The sequence below is a fragment of the Dama dama genome, chromosome 16 (assembly GCF_033118175.1).
Source record: "Dama dama isolate Ldn47 chromosome 16, ASM3311817v1, whole genome shotgun sequence".
NCBI classification, from domain to species: domain Eukaryota; kingdom Metazoa; phylum Chordata; class Mammalia; order Artiodactyla; family Cervidae; genus Dama; species Dama dama.
In genome coordinates, this window is record NC_083696.1 from 6420670 (window position 1) to 6437763 (window position 17094).

The 17094-nt window shown below is 45.6% G+C and overlaps 1 protein-coding gene across 3 annotated transcripts in view; it reads left to right on the forward strand.

Annotated features, from left to right (window-relative positions):
• Positions 1-17094, forward strand: part of ASTN2 (astrotactin 2) — a 988998-nt gene that overhangs the window by 465365 nt on the left and 506539 nt on the right. For 2 of the 3 annotated variants that reach the window (XM_061163301.1, XM_061163303.1), the window contains 3 exons: positions 236-320; positions 804-878; positions 1630-1767. In XM_061163301.1, coding sequence (XP_061019284.1) covers positions 236-320; positions 804-878; positions 1630-1767 — 298 coding nt within the window. The remainder of the gene's footprint in view (positions 1-235; positions 321-803; positions 879-1629; positions 1768-17094) is intronic. The other variant, XM_061163302.1, reaches the window with a different exon arrangement.

The following is a 17094-nucleotide window of genomic DNA, read 5'->3' on the forward strand; positions in this document are numbered from 1 at the left end:
TGAGCAGAGAGCTCGGCAGGGAGGGTGACCAGGGCTTGCTGAGTGAGTGAGTGAGTGCATGAACAATGAATGAACTCTGCTAACCGCAGGGGCAGGTGGGCTAAGAACATTCTCATTCCACGGCCTTTGCTAAAATGAGGCAGCTCACTTTTTTCCAAGAAAACAAGGACACCAGGAAAGAAGACCGTTCGGCGCAGGCGGTATTTCACAAGATCCTTTCCTTTTTGGCTTACAGGAGAGTGCAGCTGTCACGAAGGCTACGCCCCTGACCCGGTTCACAGACACCTGTGCGTGCGCAGTGACTGGGGGCAGAGTGAAGGGTGAGTAGCGAAGGACGTCAGGCAAGACAGGGACAGTGGGGGCCCCGGCTGCTCCCCATAGACGACACTTCCTTGGCAGTGGTTGTGTTCCTGGGAAAGTGAATCCTATTTCCCACTGAATCCCATTTTAGTGTTAGAGGTACCTGACCGATGGCGAATCTTCTAGAGAACAAATGCTAAGTGTAGCCCACCCTCCAAAACCATAAGTAATCAAAGAACACTCTCTTGAGTGGACTCATGAAGAAGAAGAATCACATGTTTTATACAAAAACTCCAAAAGGGACAAAGAGGACTTTGAAATGCTGAGTCCTTCCGTGAAACAGAGACTGGTATAATGTAAATAGACTTACCCAGTGATTACCTCTGCAAAATTTGATAATTTGTAGCTGTTCTTCAGCAGTGTCCCCATATGAATCGCGTCTGCTTCTAACTAATACCATCTCTTATCTCTTTTTCTTTCCCTTTCTCAATTTTTTCCCGCAGTCCCTGGCCATACACGACACTGGAGAGGGGCTACGATCTGGTGACAGGGGAGCAAGCCCCTGAAAAGATCCTCAGGTGAGTTGACAGTTCTGTTGGGGTATGATACTGGGGCTTGGAGAACCGTCTGATGGGGAGGTGTGGTTATACATCCTTAGTTAATTGAACCTGTGCATTTCTCGGATGCAATGGTCCAGGTTGCTATGGGAATCTGATTTCCATTCGTCTGGCATCTAGACTTAATAGATTCAGATACTTGAACTGGAGGAGACATTACTGATTATCTAGTCCAGTGGTTTAAAAATATTCTCTAGCCATAGAATCTCTTCCTGCTGCTACCATGAAATCTTGTGTGAAAACTTCAATACTTAAACTGATGAAGACATACAGCAAATTAAGTGGCAGAACTGGGAATCAAATTTTGGTTGAAATTGATTCAGAGTCCATACTCTTCACCTTTGTGCAGACTGCCCCTGCCAGCTTAGCAGTCACTTTAGGTCCTTCTGCTGGCTATCAGGCCTGCTTGGGAAAGCAGAGCTGAAATAGTCCCTATCTTCACAAAGCCCACTGCTAGTTAGGAATCAGGAGCTAAACTCAGGAAAACATGACTAGCAATATAGAGTAATGCATGAGCTAAATGATTAACAGAGAAAATGACCATCCATGTCTGGGTGAAGTTGGCCAACATCAAGCCTTGAAGCATGCAGGCGACTCAGTTGGGTGGGGAAGTTATAGAAGGTTCTAGAAGGAATGGGAGGAGGGGCCCCCTTTTCCTGTTTTTTTTCTCTGCTTCCCAGGGAGTCCCCCAATGGAAACTCTTACATTGCAGGTCTACTTTCAGCTTGGGCCAAGGACTCTGGCTTCCTGTCAGCAAAAGCTTCGTGGTCCCACCTGTGGAGCTGTCCATCAACCCACTGGCCAGCTGCAAGACTGACGTGCTCGTCACAGAAGACCCCGCAGATGTCAGGTAGGGAAGTCATCTCCAGCACCCATACCACGGGCTTCTTAGAGCCCTGGGAGGCCCTCGCTTTCAGGATCTCAGAACTCCTGTGGAAAAGTGCTCTTTATGTTGTTAAAGCAGGCAGCTGCCCAGTTGGTATATAAGAAACATATCCAGTATGCCATGCTCCGCACTCCTGAAATTGACCTCCATGGTGGGCATTGGTGCCTTTGTATTTCAACATTATTACTTTCCTTTGGGGCTTATATAAAACATGAAAGAGGTTAACACATTATCTAGCTCATTCTGGGATCTTTAATGGTCTTCTCTTATGAAAGACCATTACTTAATAGTATATTGAAAAGTTGTGAAGGTAAAATATTGGAAGATGAAGTACTTTCTCTTTTGACTCTGATGCTAGAAACAGACTTTGGGCTAATCAATAGGATAGAAATGTCCAGGTCAAATGAATTTGCTCTTTACTCATGAAATGATGGAGACTACATCTTTCTTTCCACATTTTGTACCTTGTAGTTAATTTCATTATAGACTTACTCTACTGTGTTCTAATTAGTTGCTTACATATCATTCTGTGCTATTATGTAGTGAATCCCTCAAGGTCAAAGAAAATAACTTATTTAGCTTTTTAATTCCCAGTCCATATTGGACATCTACTAAATGTTTATTGATTTAATTATACAGGTGATCTTAGATTTGAATCTAGCACTATTCTGGAGCTTTCTAGTGCAGGTTTTAATCCCCAGCCCCCACCTCCTGATTTGATTAGTTGAAGAATTCTAGCATTTAAATGTTGCAAAAAATGGACTGTGACTTTGCTTTTGGAACTGGTCTGTACACAGTCTATGAGCTCCTGAGCTGGAATGTGGAGGCACGGCCCCGTACTTCAGTGGTTGTTATTCTACCACTGCACAGCTGTCTTTTCAGTTAAGATGCTATCGATGTCTGTGGCATCTTCATAGGGAGACTCACCTTCTCAGCCTTTCATGAAGAGATGGACACAACATCATTTTTTATTGGTGTTTCTCCAAAGAAGTAATTTTTAAAAGATAGAAAATTAAAGGGATAACACTTAGAAAATGAAGTGATAATTACTAAAAACTAAGATGGTTTCATGTACATACAAATTGATTCATGGCGAATTATCATGGTTTCCATTTTTGTTAGAGTTGAGGTCAGGGTAACTTCAGTAAAGCATGAGTAGGTCTTCAGTAAACCTTCAGTGCTAAGGTTACTCAGTATTACATATTTTAAAAATGGAGAAAAGAACATCTGGTTGAAGGATTCTTCTTGAAGAGGCCTTGTGACCTTGTCTCAAATCAACTGAAAGGTCTCTACCAGACTTCCTCAGAGTTCTGTACTGTTGACGTTGAATCTGTAGCTTCACTGAAGCTATAGATGTCGGACTGGCTGATGGTTCAACACTCATTCTGGAGTTGACCAAGTCTGACTTGGAATCCCTTCTCTACCATGGATGAGCTATATGATCCTGGTCAAATTCAACTTGCTAACTTTCCATCTCTTTGCAAAATGAGGATAGTAATAGTGCCTATCTCACAGTATATAGTAGTAATAATAACTCATCTCCACTGATCATTCCTAAACACTTTACTAGCATTATCTCATTATATTCCTACATCAGCCCCCAAAATGATGCTATTGTTATTTTTACAAATTTAAAGTCTGAGGTATATAGGTGATGCCTTCACTAGGAAGTGGTGAAGCCAGACTTCAGCCTACCATCTCCTCACCTCCTGAACCCGTACTCTCAACTCTTTCATTGAAACTGTTGTTCCTGTCCAGTCGTGTCCGACGCTATGAGCCCACGGATTGCAGCACGCCAGGCTTTCCTGTACTTCACTGTCTCACCAAGTTTGCTCAGACTCATGTCCGTTGAGTCCATGATGCCATATAACCATCTCATCCTCTGTCGTCCCCTTCTCCTCCTGCCCTCAGTCTTTCCCAGCATCAGGGTCTTTTCCAGTGAGTCAGCTCTTCACATCAGGTGGCCAAAGTATTGGAGTTTCAGCTTCAGCATCAGTCCTTCCAATGAACACCCAGGACTGATCTCCTTTAGGATGGACTGGTTGGATCTCCTTGTGGTCCAAGGGACTCTCAAGAGTCTTGTCCAACACCATAGTTCAAAAGCATCAATTTTTCGGCACTCAGCTTTCTTCACAGTCCAACTCTCACATCCATACATGACCAATGGAAAAACCATAGCCTTGACCAGACAGACCTTTGTTGGCAAAGTAATGTCTCTGCTTTTTAATATGCTGTCTAGGTTGGTAATAACTTTCCTTCCAAGGAGTAAGCATCTTTTAATTTCATGGCTGCAGTCACCATCTGCAGTGACTTTGGAGTCCCCCAAAATAAAGTCTGACACGGTTTCCCCATCTATTTCCCATGAGGTGATGGGACCAGATGCCACGATCTTAGTTTTCTGAATGTTAAGCTTTAAGCCAGCTTTTTCACTCTCCTCTTTCACTTTCATCAAGAGGCTTTTTAGTTCCTCTTCACTTTCTGCCATAAGGGTGGTGTCATCTGCATATCTGAGGTTATTGATATTTCTCCCGGCAATCTTGATTCCAGCTTGTGCTTCTTCCAGCCCAACGTTTCTCATGATGTACTCTGCATATAAGTTAAAAAAGCAGGGTGACAATATACAGCCTTGACGTACTCCTTTTCCTATTTGGAACCAGTCTGTTGTTTCATGTCCAGTTCTAACTGTGGCTTATCGATTTTAGATGCATTCAATTCTTCTGACAACAGAGTTCAAGTAGAAACTGGTCATGGTGGGGAAGGCAGAGTCAGGCAGTTTGCATGCTGTGTCATACTGCTGAGAGTGACCATGGTCTGTAGGATAATTCAGTTGCCTTTTCTCCTTCAATTTGAATTATTACATTCAACAGCAAGCCAGACATGGAGAGGACCAGAATATCAACTTCCAAGGACTTTAAAACATATTTGGAAATACTAAAACAAAATTGAGAAAAGTATAGACTAGAATTTATTTCAGGGAAAATTTTATATGTAATTGAAAGGAATACTGTAGTAAGTTGCAGGGGGTGAGACCTTCAAAGGGCATGAACCGATAGCAATTAGGTGTTTCTGAACTGCTAAGAACACTGTGCCTGGTTACACAGAGGGTGTGCCTGGGTCAAGTTGGGACCAGATCAGAATTGTTCAGATGGGAGAAAGGATACTGTTTTGCAGTTTTGGGTCCTCCTTCTCAAGCCTTTGAAGAATGTTCAAAATATACTTCAAACATTTGAAGAATGTTGGTTTGATTAGGTCACTAAATTATTATCTTGTTTGGGGTGCTCACGTGTCTTTGTCTGGGTGGCTTGCAATTGCAGACAGCCTTTTAAGTCTCACCTTCCTCTTTCTTCTCACGTGCCATCAGTTTCATTGCAAGGGTGGATGAAAGATTATAATCAGTACCACTTAAAAGAATCTGTGCTCTGTAGGTTGAGTTTTCCAAGCTTCACTAATGAACCTTGTTTGACATGACATTGCCCAAGCAAGCATATCATAGGCGTTTAAAGAATTAATAAGTTTCAGTCATATGCTATGTTAGAAATTAATAAATAATAGATCATAATTATAGATAGCCAATAATATGCCACAGAATCACAACTGTGAGATTAAAGGAAAAAAGCAGAGCGAGGAAGGACAAGATAAGCATTTGGATAGGATTGGGAGGGAAAATTTAAAGCTGTTTTCCTATTTGATTTTTGTTTTGTTTTGGTTTTAAATCCATGACAGAGTTGAATTTATGTGAATTTATGGAATTTATGGACAGATATGCATTTATGGACAGACATGAATTTATGGAATCTCACACTAGGAGAGACAGAGCAAGTTAGACTCAAAAAGTACAGGCTCAACTCATCTGGGTGTCTAAATGCAAAAAAATTGATGATGACAAATGTTGGTAAGGATATAGAAAAACTGGAACTCCCATACTTTTATAGTGGGGGTGTAAGTTAGTGTGACCACCATGTAAATCTACAGGGCTGTATCTATTAAAGCTGAGCATCTACTTATCCTATAGATGTGTGTGTGTGTGTGTGTGTGTGTATATGCATGTGCTATGGTGCTTCAGTTCTGTCTGGCTCTTTGCGATCCTGTGGACTGTAGCCCTCCAGGCTCCTCTGTCCATGGGATTCCCCAGGCAAGAATGCTGGAGTGGGTTGCCATGACCTCTTCCAGGGGATCTTCCCAACCCAGGGATTGAACCTGCATCTCTTTCATCTCCTGCATTGGCAGCCTGGTTCTTTACCACTAGAATCACCTGAGAAGACCACAAATAATACATTCAAGAATAGTAATAGTATTATTCATTTGTACTGCCAAAAAGCTACGGGGAAAATGCAGATGCCTGTCAATAGCAACAACAACAAATATAGATAAAACAAAACAATGCAATATTATTAATGCTGAATATTAAGGAATACAACCCTTACACACATAACCACTGATGAATTTCACAAATATAAGGCTGAATTGCAGAAGCCAGACACAAATGAATACGTATGGTTAAATAAAGATCAAAAACAGTAAAGACTAAACTATGATATTAGAAATAAAATAGGGATTACCATGGGGTGATGGAGGGCATAGTGACTTAAGGGAAGTATGCTGGTAATATTTGATCTCTTGATCTGGGAGGTGGTTATATGGGTGTTTTCATTCTGTAAAATTTCATCTATCTGTATAGATATAATTTGCACATTTTTCTCTATGTATGGCATATTTTGATTAAACATAAAGTCTGTTATGTAAGGTGGTTCATTCTTCAAAAAGCGTAGACTGTAGAGCCCAGTTGAACTGCCTGAGTTCCAGTCCCAGGTCTACCACTTGCTTGCTGCAAGAGCTTATCTGAAGCTCTGGTGGCCCTGTGGATAACACAGATAGAAGACGATCTGTGCTAGATAAGAGAGTGGTGAGAATTTAAAGGCATGTTGTTGTTCAGTTGTTCAGTTGTGTCTGACTCTTTGCAAACCCCATGGACAGCAGCATGCCAGGCTTCTCTGTCCTTCACTACCTCCCAGAGTTTGCTCAAACTCATGTTCATTGAGTCAGTGATGCCATCCAACCATCTCATCCTCTGTCATCCCCTTTATCTCCTGCCCTCAATCTTTCCCAGCATCAGGATCTTTTCCAGTGAGTTGGCTCTTTGCATCAGATGGCCACCAGAGTATTGGAGTCTCACCTTCAACATCAGTCCTTCCAAAGAACATTCAGGGTTATTTGCTTTAGGACTGGCTGGTTTGATCTCCTTGCAGTCCAAGGGACTCTCAAGAGTCTGCTCCAACACCACAGTTCGAAAACATCAGTTCTTCAGCACTCAGCCTTCTTTATGGTCCAACTCTCACATCTGTACCTGACTTCTGGGAAAGCCATAGCTTTGATTATATGGACCTTTGTTGGCAAAGTGATGTCTCTGCTTTTTAATACACTGTCTAAGGTTGTCATAGCTTTCCTTCCAAGGAGCAAGAATCTTGCATTCACCATCCTTGTAAAGCACTGAGTTTGGCACATGGTGAACTCTCTAGAAGCATTAGGTCTTATGTTTGTTGTTATTGTGGCATAGTATAGTGTATTCCTATTCTCTTTAATTCTTTCTCTTTCTTTTGCTGAAAGGCTTCATCTAATCTATGGTGCATCTTAAAATCAATAAGGTCTTGGTATTGAGAATTTGCATTAACCCCTTTGTCATGGGACTTGAGGAAGATTTAAATGAATATCTAAAATCTTGTTTAGTATGGTAGGTCCCGTGGCTTTATGGATATGGGGTATTTGCAGAATAATTGAAGTTGTGTACACAGAGTGCCTTGGGATTGGAAATGAAGGAAAAAATTCCTGACTAAAGGAATTAGAAAAGGATGTGCAGGAGAGAAACATTGGCAGTTAACCTTGAATTGTGCACAGGATCCGGCTGTGTGGAATTTAAGGTGGGAGGGATGGCTTTCAAGTCTGAAGGGCTGAAGGGCCAAAGAAAAGATCTCTCCCCTGGACAGTGCCCATTCTCCGGCCTGTTCCAGCAGGAAGCTGCTGGGAATGAGAGTTTTAGCATTCGAGACACTAATGATGTCAGCTACAAAGGTGGAGAAGCGAACTCGAGTTAAATTGCGTGCAGATTTCCTTTCAATTCTGAAAACCTTATCTGGTCCCCTCCTGTGTGCCAGGCACTGTGCCAGGCGCCATAGGAATACAGTGATGAATAAGGGCCACCTCGGCTTTCAGGGATTGCATGGTGCAGCAAGGAGCGCTGAATAAGAAACTTGATTTGAGAGATGAAATAAAAGATACTCATGGCGAGAGAAGCATGGCAAACAACACTTATTGCTACACAGTGGGCCTTCTTCATAGTTTCACTGAGAGCTGATTCTTCTTAGAAGAGAGAGACGCAAGAGTTGCTATTATGGTTGGAATAATAATCATCCACAAAGGCCAGCTTTTGGAGCCCCTCAGTGATTTTTCTATGATCTCAAGTCAATGAAAATGAAATGGTGAAATACTGTTAATTCCCGTACAACATTGAAAGAATAATGGGACATTAGAATGCAAGCCAGCATCGCTCACTTGGTGACAATTTTCACATTGAATTGGTTCTCGATAGAATTTCGAAGAGTTCCTTGTTCTTTTGACCTCTCAATTTCAAGCACTAAAAAAAAAAATTTTTTTCAAGCACTAAAAATTTATTTAACACCTACCTTGTGCCTCCTCATTAGTATAGTGGTGAGTATCCCCTTCTGTCGTGTGGGAGGCCAGGGTTTGATTCCCTGATGGGGAGATGGGCTAGATGTTTCTGGGCTTCCTAGGTGGCTCAGACAGTTAAGAATCCACCTGTAATGCAGGAGACCTGGGTTCGATCCCTGGATCGGGAAGATCCCCTGGAGAAGGGAATGGCTACCCACTCCAGTATTCTTGCCTGGAGAATCCTATGGACAGAGGATCCTGATAGGCTACAGTCCATGGAGCTATAAAGTCAGGCACGACTGAGTGATTAACACCTTCACTTCCACTCACCACGTGCCAGGCTAAGTATCGAAGATAGAGAAATGTTAAGACAGAGATCTGGGTGCGTTAAATGGGACAAAACTGCAAACAAGACATGTTCTACTTTGTGACTGTTGAAGAAGTTAGAGGAAAATTTCAGGGCAGAGAAAGGACCCAAGGAAAGAGGTGGTTTAACTCACCGGGGAGTTAAAGGAAACACTTCATGGAGGAGAGGGCCTCTGAGTCAAACTACCAAGTCTTAGCAGGATGTCACAGGGCCACTGGTTCTCAGAGTGTGGTCCCTGGACCAGTATCCTCAGCATCACCTGCCAACTTGTTAGAAAGACAGGTTCTCTGACTCCATCTGTGGTAGACTGGCAGTGACTCTCGACAGGATCAGTTTCTAATCCCTAGAACCTGTAAATGTTCCCTTATTTGGGAAAAAGAAATGGTCTTTGCAGATGGGATTTAGTTAAGAATCTTAAAGAAGGTTGATTATCCTGGATTATCTGGATGGGCCTCAAATACCATTACAAGTGCCCTTCTAGGAGGGAAGTGGAAGGAAATGTAGCTCACACAGAGGAGATGGCAATGTGAAGAGCGAGTCTGGGACTGGAATGACACGACCGCAACAGGGAGTGCTGGGAGCCGCCAGGAGCTGGGAGAGGCCCAGGGCATCTTCTCCTCCAGGACCTCACGGGGGCCGGGGGCCGCCAGGAGCCGGGAGAGGCCCAGGGCATCTTCTCCTCCAGGACCTCACGGGGGCCGGAGGCCGCCAGGAGCTGGGAGAGGCCCAGGGCATCTTCTCCTCCAGGACCTCACGGGGGCTGGGGGCCGCCAGGAGCCAGGAGAGGCCCAGGGCATCTTCTCCTCCAGGACCTCACGGGGGCCGGGGGCCGCCAGGAGCTGGGAGAGGCCCAGGGCATCTTCTCCTCCAGGACCTCACGGGGGCCAGGGGTTGGGGCGTGGCGCAGCCTTGCCATGACCTTGGCTTTGGCCTAGTGATACTGATTTCAGAGTTCTGGTAGTTTTAAGCCATCCCGATTTGTGGCGATTTGTTCCAGCAACCGTAGGAAATGCTTACATCAATCAAGACCTGAATCAGATGTTTTGGAGGTGGGCCCTGTAATCTTGTTTAAGCAGTGATCTGGTTTAACTACTCCTCAGGTGGTTCTAGTGTCCACTGATATTTGCATCCTGGCAGCAAAGCAAGCTCAGGCTCATCTGGCTTCCATAAAAAACGAAGGATGGAAACACTTGAAAATTCTAGGATGGCAACGGCTTTGAGTCCCGCAGGACTTATAGGCTCTATAATGTTGCTTGGACTCAGCGTTTCTGTCTCTCTCCACCCCTCATCTCTGTCTTCCTCTGCATTAACATTGTTGCCGGGCACACTCTCACCAACAACTCCAGGCTTACAGCCTCAGTCAGGCATTGACAGAGCAGAGAGATGCCCTGTCTCCCTGTGATTTAAGCAAAAGTCCCAGCGCTGAGTGACAGTGCTGAGAGCTCCCTTTGTGTGGCACTAGACCAAGTATTTGCTGGCATGAGCTCATTTCATCTTTACCCTCATTAACTAGATGAGGAAACTGAGGCACAGAGAGGCTGTGTAACTTGCCCATAGTCACACAGTCAAGAAGTGGCAGAGCCAGGATTTGAGTCCTGACTATCTGAATCATGACTCCATGCTCCTCGCCTTTAGGCTATGATGCTTCTGTTTGTCACATTTGGCAAAATTTAGGCTTCCCTGATGGCTTAGATGGTAAAGAATCTGGTTGCAATGCAGGAGACCCAGGTTCAATCCCTGGGTTGGGAAGACACCCTGGAGAAGGGAATGGCAACCCACTCCAGTATTCTTGCCTGGAGAATTCCATAGACGGAGGACCCTGGTGGGCTACAGTCCATGTAGTCGCAAAGAGTCGGACATGACTAAGCAACTAACATTAACACTAATATTTCAAATAAACGACTAAAATTAGCCACACCCGGGTCACTGACCCACTCTCAAACCAGCAATGATGGAGGACCTTTAACATGTGGATTGAGGTTGCAGGTAGGATGAGGGGAGTCAGGACAGGCAGCAAATGGATGTTGAACAACAACAATGAAAAAGGCAAAACCCACAGATCTGTAGACAAGAGATGGGGTCTTGAAGTGGCATGCCTGATGTGGGAGCTTCCAGGCTCCAGGTCGCTGTGTCTGGTAGATAGTGCCAAGGGGCATGTGGCAGAGGATGCAGTGAGAAGAGAAGGCACAGAACCCCACTCTGCCTTCTCCCTCTCCTCCTCTTTCCTCAGCTCTGGGTGCCTGGCTCAGACAGCCGGCAGAGATTCTGGGGGCACTTGCTGTTGTTCAGTTGCTAAGTCATGTCCGACTCTTTGTGACCCTGTGAACTGCAGCGCACCCGGCTCCGCTATCCTTCACTGTCTCCTGGAGTTCACTCAAACTCATGTCCATTGATGATCGGTGATGCCACCCAACCATCTCATCCTCTGTAGCCCCCTTCTCCTCTTGTCCTCACTCTTTCCTAGCATCGGGTGGCCAAAGTATTGGCGCGTCAGCTTCAGCATCAGTCCTTCCAGTGAGTATTCAGGGTTGATTTCCTTTAGGGTTGGCTGGTTCGATCTCCTTGCCGTCCAAGGGACTCCCAAGAGTCTTCTCCAGCACCAAAATTCGAAAGCATCAATGTTTCAGTGCTCAGCCTCCTTTACGGGAAAGGAGAGAGTATTCACCTCTCCAGCACCCCAGCAGGTGCTCTTCTGGGGTTGGTATGGTACACCTGGTCAGGTACAGTGTGTTCTAGAAACATGGGCCATCCATTCTAAGGTGAAATCCTCAGCAAAAGCAGTCTAGATTCTTCCCTGTGTGGTAGACACTGGGCTGGCTCTGGAAATGTGAAGACCAGAAAGAGAAGCGGGTGTGGGAAAGTGAGTGTTTCTCAGAATCCTGCAGATTTGGCTACGAATCTTGACACCAGAATTGCTCCCTGAACTTCCTGGGTCAAGTCAGTTCACCTCTTCCAACTTCCATGTCTGAATCTAGAAGGTAGAGACTGTGTGTTTCCCTCAGAGGGCTGTTGTTAGGCTTACGTAATGTACATAGGGTAACTAGTACAACACCCTAATGTGTAACTGGTATTCCATGGGCGGGAAGTTCTAGACAGCACTATAGTACACATAAGGAAGTAATCATCTGACCCAGTTGGGTTAAGGTGATGAAAGATGTAGTTTGTGGCCTGGAAGCAGATGCAGAAGGGCCCCTGCTTTCCTCCTGGTCACCGAAGGCATCCCCAGCAGAGGCGAGGGATCAGAGTGGCGGGGCAGCAGGGTGTGGGGGGTGGGCAGCGATGAGGCTCCCCCAGGGCAGGTGGTGTCTTACCCTGTGGCACCTGGATAGGAAGGCCTGGGGCAGCAGAGCCTCGGGTGAGCAGAGCCTCGGGTGAGCAGAGCCCTTGATGCAGGCCTTGTGTGGTCTGATACCCCAAGTGCCCTCTCCTCAGGTCCAGAGAGGAGGAGCATGGAGTCTTAACTCAGAGTCTTCGGACAGTCCTGGTTCTGCCACTTACTGGCTGTGTGACTGTGGACAAGTTGTATAACCTCTCTGTGCCTCAGTCTCCTCGTGTATGTACTATGGCTGATAATGGATAAAGATACTCAAGAAGTGGAATTCACATTTCTTGCCTTTACCTTCCTTACAACTTCAACAGATTTTGCAAATGATGTGTGTGTGTGTGTGTGTGTGTGTGTGTGTGTGCATGGTAGGCAACCAAGAACCATACTTCCCTTCCCAGGGAGATGCTTAAACAGGGCTGGGCTTCTGCAGCCCTTGTTAGACAGTTTCAGCACCCAGGTGAGTGTGTGCTGAGACTTTTCCCTTCACACCAGTTATTCATGTAGACATTATTTTCCCAAAGTGCACAAGAACTTCAATAGGTAGCTCACTTACCTGCTTGAAACACGGAAGAAGGGAGATTTGGGCAGGGGGAATAGTGAAGGCTCTGGAATCAAACTCCCTGAGTTCTGATTCCATCTCCACCACTTACCAGCTGACCTCGGGCAATGTATTTATGCTTTGTGAGCCGCGGTTTCCTAACTGCAAATGGGAATGATAATTGCTATTGTGTCTTTGGGTGTTTTTGCCAATTGAATGAGATACCACACTTAAACTCTTAGCACCACTATCATAAATAATCATGGCTCACATGTATTGAGCGTTTCTTTTGGATCAGGTCCTGTCTAAACTTTAGGTGCATTAGTTCTGATTTCGCCACAATGACTCAGTGATGGAGTTACTACCATTTATAGAGGAGGAAACCAAGGCACAAGAAGTTTAAATCATTTACCCAACAGGTTACAGGCAGTGTGTGGCAGAATCAGAATTTGAACTCAAGTTGTAGGGTGAGTGCTCAGTAAATGTTGGCTAAGATCCCCTGGAGGAGGAAATAGCAACCCACTCCAGTACTCTTGCCAGGGAAATCCCGTGGACAGAGGAGCCATGAGTTGCAACGAGTTGGACACGACTGAGCACAGACACACTCAGAACCACTGCCACAAGCGTGGATTTCTGGGTCCGCATCAGACTTGTGCACCACCAGCCCATTGATGCAGCAGGTTCTCTGTGGGACTGAGGGATCCATGCATTGGACCGCCTGGCCTCATCTTTGTTGACCATTGAATCCGCTGAGTGCGTGTGGAGGCCTGTTCCATTCAAGTGGAAGGTGAAATATGAGACAGGGTCAGGGGAGACTTTGGGGGCAATAGGGCATCTGTTTAGCACTCACAGATGGACTCATGGGATTTGGATGTTGGAATTTGCCCTGTACCACCTCCTCCCTCCCGTCTTTAGGAGTATGAAGCTCCTCTGAGAAGCATCAACATGAAGAGCTTCATGGATCTGCTCTCTACCAGCATCTCTTCCCAGCCTCACTGGCTGTCACTCAGCCAGTGAGCCCAGAGTCGTATATTTTCCCCCATTTTAGTTTAGTGATCATAATAAAAGTGAAGTCTATTAGGATGTGTTTCTGCCCAGCCTCGGTAAATCTCCTCAAACACCATCCAGCCCCAGATTTCTGTTAGTCTTTGCCACTGGGGAGGATGGAGCAGACATCGACTGTCAGCTGGGGTGGACGGCCCATGGCGCAGCCTCCGCTAAATGAAACTCAAATGGAGACTTTGGAATATAAATATTGAAGTGACCCAGGTTGGATAAAGGGGAACCAGTTAGCTAAGCTTCTCTCTTACATGCAGGAGATGCTAAATTATTAAAAGTTTAATAAATGTAATAATAAATATTTGATGTTGAATTATAGGAGGCTTTGCAGATACAGTGAAACTGAGAAACGACTTGTTATATCTGCATTAGAAGTTAAACACTTTTCAAATGGGACTTCTAACGTTAAAATGGGACCACAGATCTTTCAGTGAAGAAAGAGAGAAAAGGGAAAAAGACACATAAAAGTATGATTTTTTTTGGGCGGGGGGGAAGCTGGCTGGGCTGAGAGTCAAGATGCCTGGGTTTCAGTCCTGATTCCACACTGAAGACATGCATAAGCAGCATTTTGGCCTCACTTGACTGGGCAGAGGCTTTCATATAGCATCTTACATGTGATCCTTGCAGTCATCTTCTAAAGTCAAGGATATTTTTATTCCCCCCTTCCCCCACTTTACAGATTAAGAAGCTGATGTTCTAAGATCTTAAGTAGAACCACTGGTAAGAGAGTGAGTGGAGTTTGAACACAAAGCTTCTGATCTCAAGACCTTGACTCTATCCAGCATGCCACCATGTTGCCCCCCTACCCCCATGCTGCATGGAAAGCCTTCCTGCTCTTTATTAGTCAGATGTTTTTGGCTCCAGGAGAAGGAAACCTAATTCAAATTAGCTTAATGGCAATTGTGTTGGAAGGCTGCCATGTGAAGGGTGAAAGATCAGCTTGGCCAGAGGGATGAGGGGAGTTGAGTGGATTACGTGGCATTAGGATTCTGTCTTTCCTCTCTGCATCATTCCATGATGGCTTCGTTCCTCCCCCCTCCCACTCCCATGGTTGGGTTGTGATAACCATGAGTTTCTAAGGCTCTCATGTTCTTACCACCAGAGTGAATGCTTCTCTTCCTTGAGCTGCAGTTTGAAGAATTCTAGAGAAGGAATCTTATTGGTCTGGCATGAGTTAGGAGCTGGCCTCTGGCTTAGTCATCTACGATGAGGAAACAGGATCACAAAGCAGAGAGATGAGCATGGAATGGGGTCGGGGGACCATAAGCCAAACAGCAACTCCAACCCCTGTCTTCAAAGTCCTCCCTGGGCTTCGGTGCATCCATCTGCCTGAGAGGTTGGACTAAATTAGAGAAGACCTCTTAGGTGCCAACTCAGACCAATGGGCTGGGGCTGCCTTGGATGTTAGGCTTGGAAGATTTCTGATGCTACAGACTGACTCAGCTGGGAAGATTGTTAGGGTTGACTCATGAGGCCTGACTTTAGCAGATGGGAGTGGTGACAGACGGGGCAGGTATGAAGCATCTCTGAACTTGATGGTATTTAGAGGGCCTTCTGCTTTTGTGTCTGATGACATGATGATTGTTTCTGCCTGTGAAATGAAGGGAGATTTTGCTGGTTGCCAAGATGCAGGAGAGAGACAGTCAAGTGGACAGAGCTATCAAAGATGAAATATAAGCCGGGCAGTCTTACTCCATCTCTCTGTTTTTATCCATCTATCTGTTATCTCAGGGGGTATATTTGGATACTCTCATCTTGGTGCCAGTAAGTTTCCTGAAATAGATTTCTCTGCTCGAGGCAGAGTTGAGGCTTCCGTGTAGGTACTTCCTAGATTCTGTCTGGCACCACCATTGTCACTTGTATTAAAAATGGAATGCTCTAATTTAAGCTGTAAACAAGCCACTCATATCACAGAAGCCTTGAACTGTTTCTTAGAGTTTCAAAGACAGGTTTAAACAATTATAAGCTCACAACTGGGTGTGACCTTCCGAGTGATTTTTCTCCCCACCCCCCGGCCACCACGTGGATGGTTCTAAACTGCTACAGCACATCTCTCCCTGTAGGCATCTCTTAGTGTCCAGGTGTGTGGTCATCTTGTTCCCTTAGAAATCCCTGCTGTCGTCTCACCTAAGCAGTCCAGACTTTAGATTCTGCAGGCAGCAACTCCGGGTAGTCATCACCGAAATAAGCTAAGCTGAGCAAACATTTTGCCTTCTAAGACCCACTTATCAGGGCTAGGTAGGACCACTTGCTTCCTGTTAGTGTATCTTACTCTGCCAGATAAATGCCAATCTGCCCTGGTACACACCCCCCCCCCACACACACACACCATGCAGGCTGATTAGAAGGATCATTGGATATCTCAGTGAGTCATGAATTGATCTGGATATGAGGGTTAATTCCTTTTTTTTTTTCTCACCAAGGAAACTAATATCAAAGGCCCCAGCAAGAAGCATACAGTTTGCTCAAGTGTGAAAGCTTCCACATGGGGCTTTGCAGAAAGCTGGGGGAAGTTCTAGAAAACGGATATTCAGTACCCTGTGGCTGGGGGCAGTGGTCCTGGATGAGGGGTAGGTGACCAGCTCATAGAGAGGGAATCCCCTGGAGAGCACTGCCTAAGGGGAGCTGTGACCTGTAGTCAGGGACACAGACAAGAGAGAAGTCAGAGGGATGACTGTCCCAACCTCGCTCAGCCACCTCCCACCACACTATCTGCTGGTGTCTCTCACTTGCTGACCCAAGGGGAACCCATTCAAGGAAGCCCATTGAGGTGGTCTATCAAAGCCAGCCTCCTTGAGCCACAAAGCTGGGTATGGGTGAGCCGAGGGGGCAGGGAGGGGAACAAATGAAAGCGATCCAGCATGAACTCTAGGCTCAGACCCTCCTAAAGAGATTCACTGCCTCCCTGCTGCACGCCGCTCTGTACACGCTCAATCCAACCCAAACACAGGTAAGACCATGCCTCTCTTCTGCTGGAACCATTCAGAGCCACACCACCTGCCCACACAGCCTCAGGGTCAAAGTCCAAACCATTTCACCAGGTCCCCATCCCCTCCTGGCACTTCCGATTCTGGCTGTCATGCCTTCTGGGATCTCACTTGCCACCATACTCCCATCTGCCACGTCTTCAAAATGCAAAACATGCTTTCGTATCTCCTAGCCTTTGCAAGTGTCATCCTTCTTCCTGAAATGTCCCCTGTGTGCCTAGCACACTACTTCTCACTCATCACTGTCTTGCAGAAGGGTTACCTCCTCCGAGCAGCCTTTCTGGAACATTCTGTCCTTCCATCCAACAGAATCATCGCTCCCTCATTGCCGTGTCCATGCTGCTGGTATGTT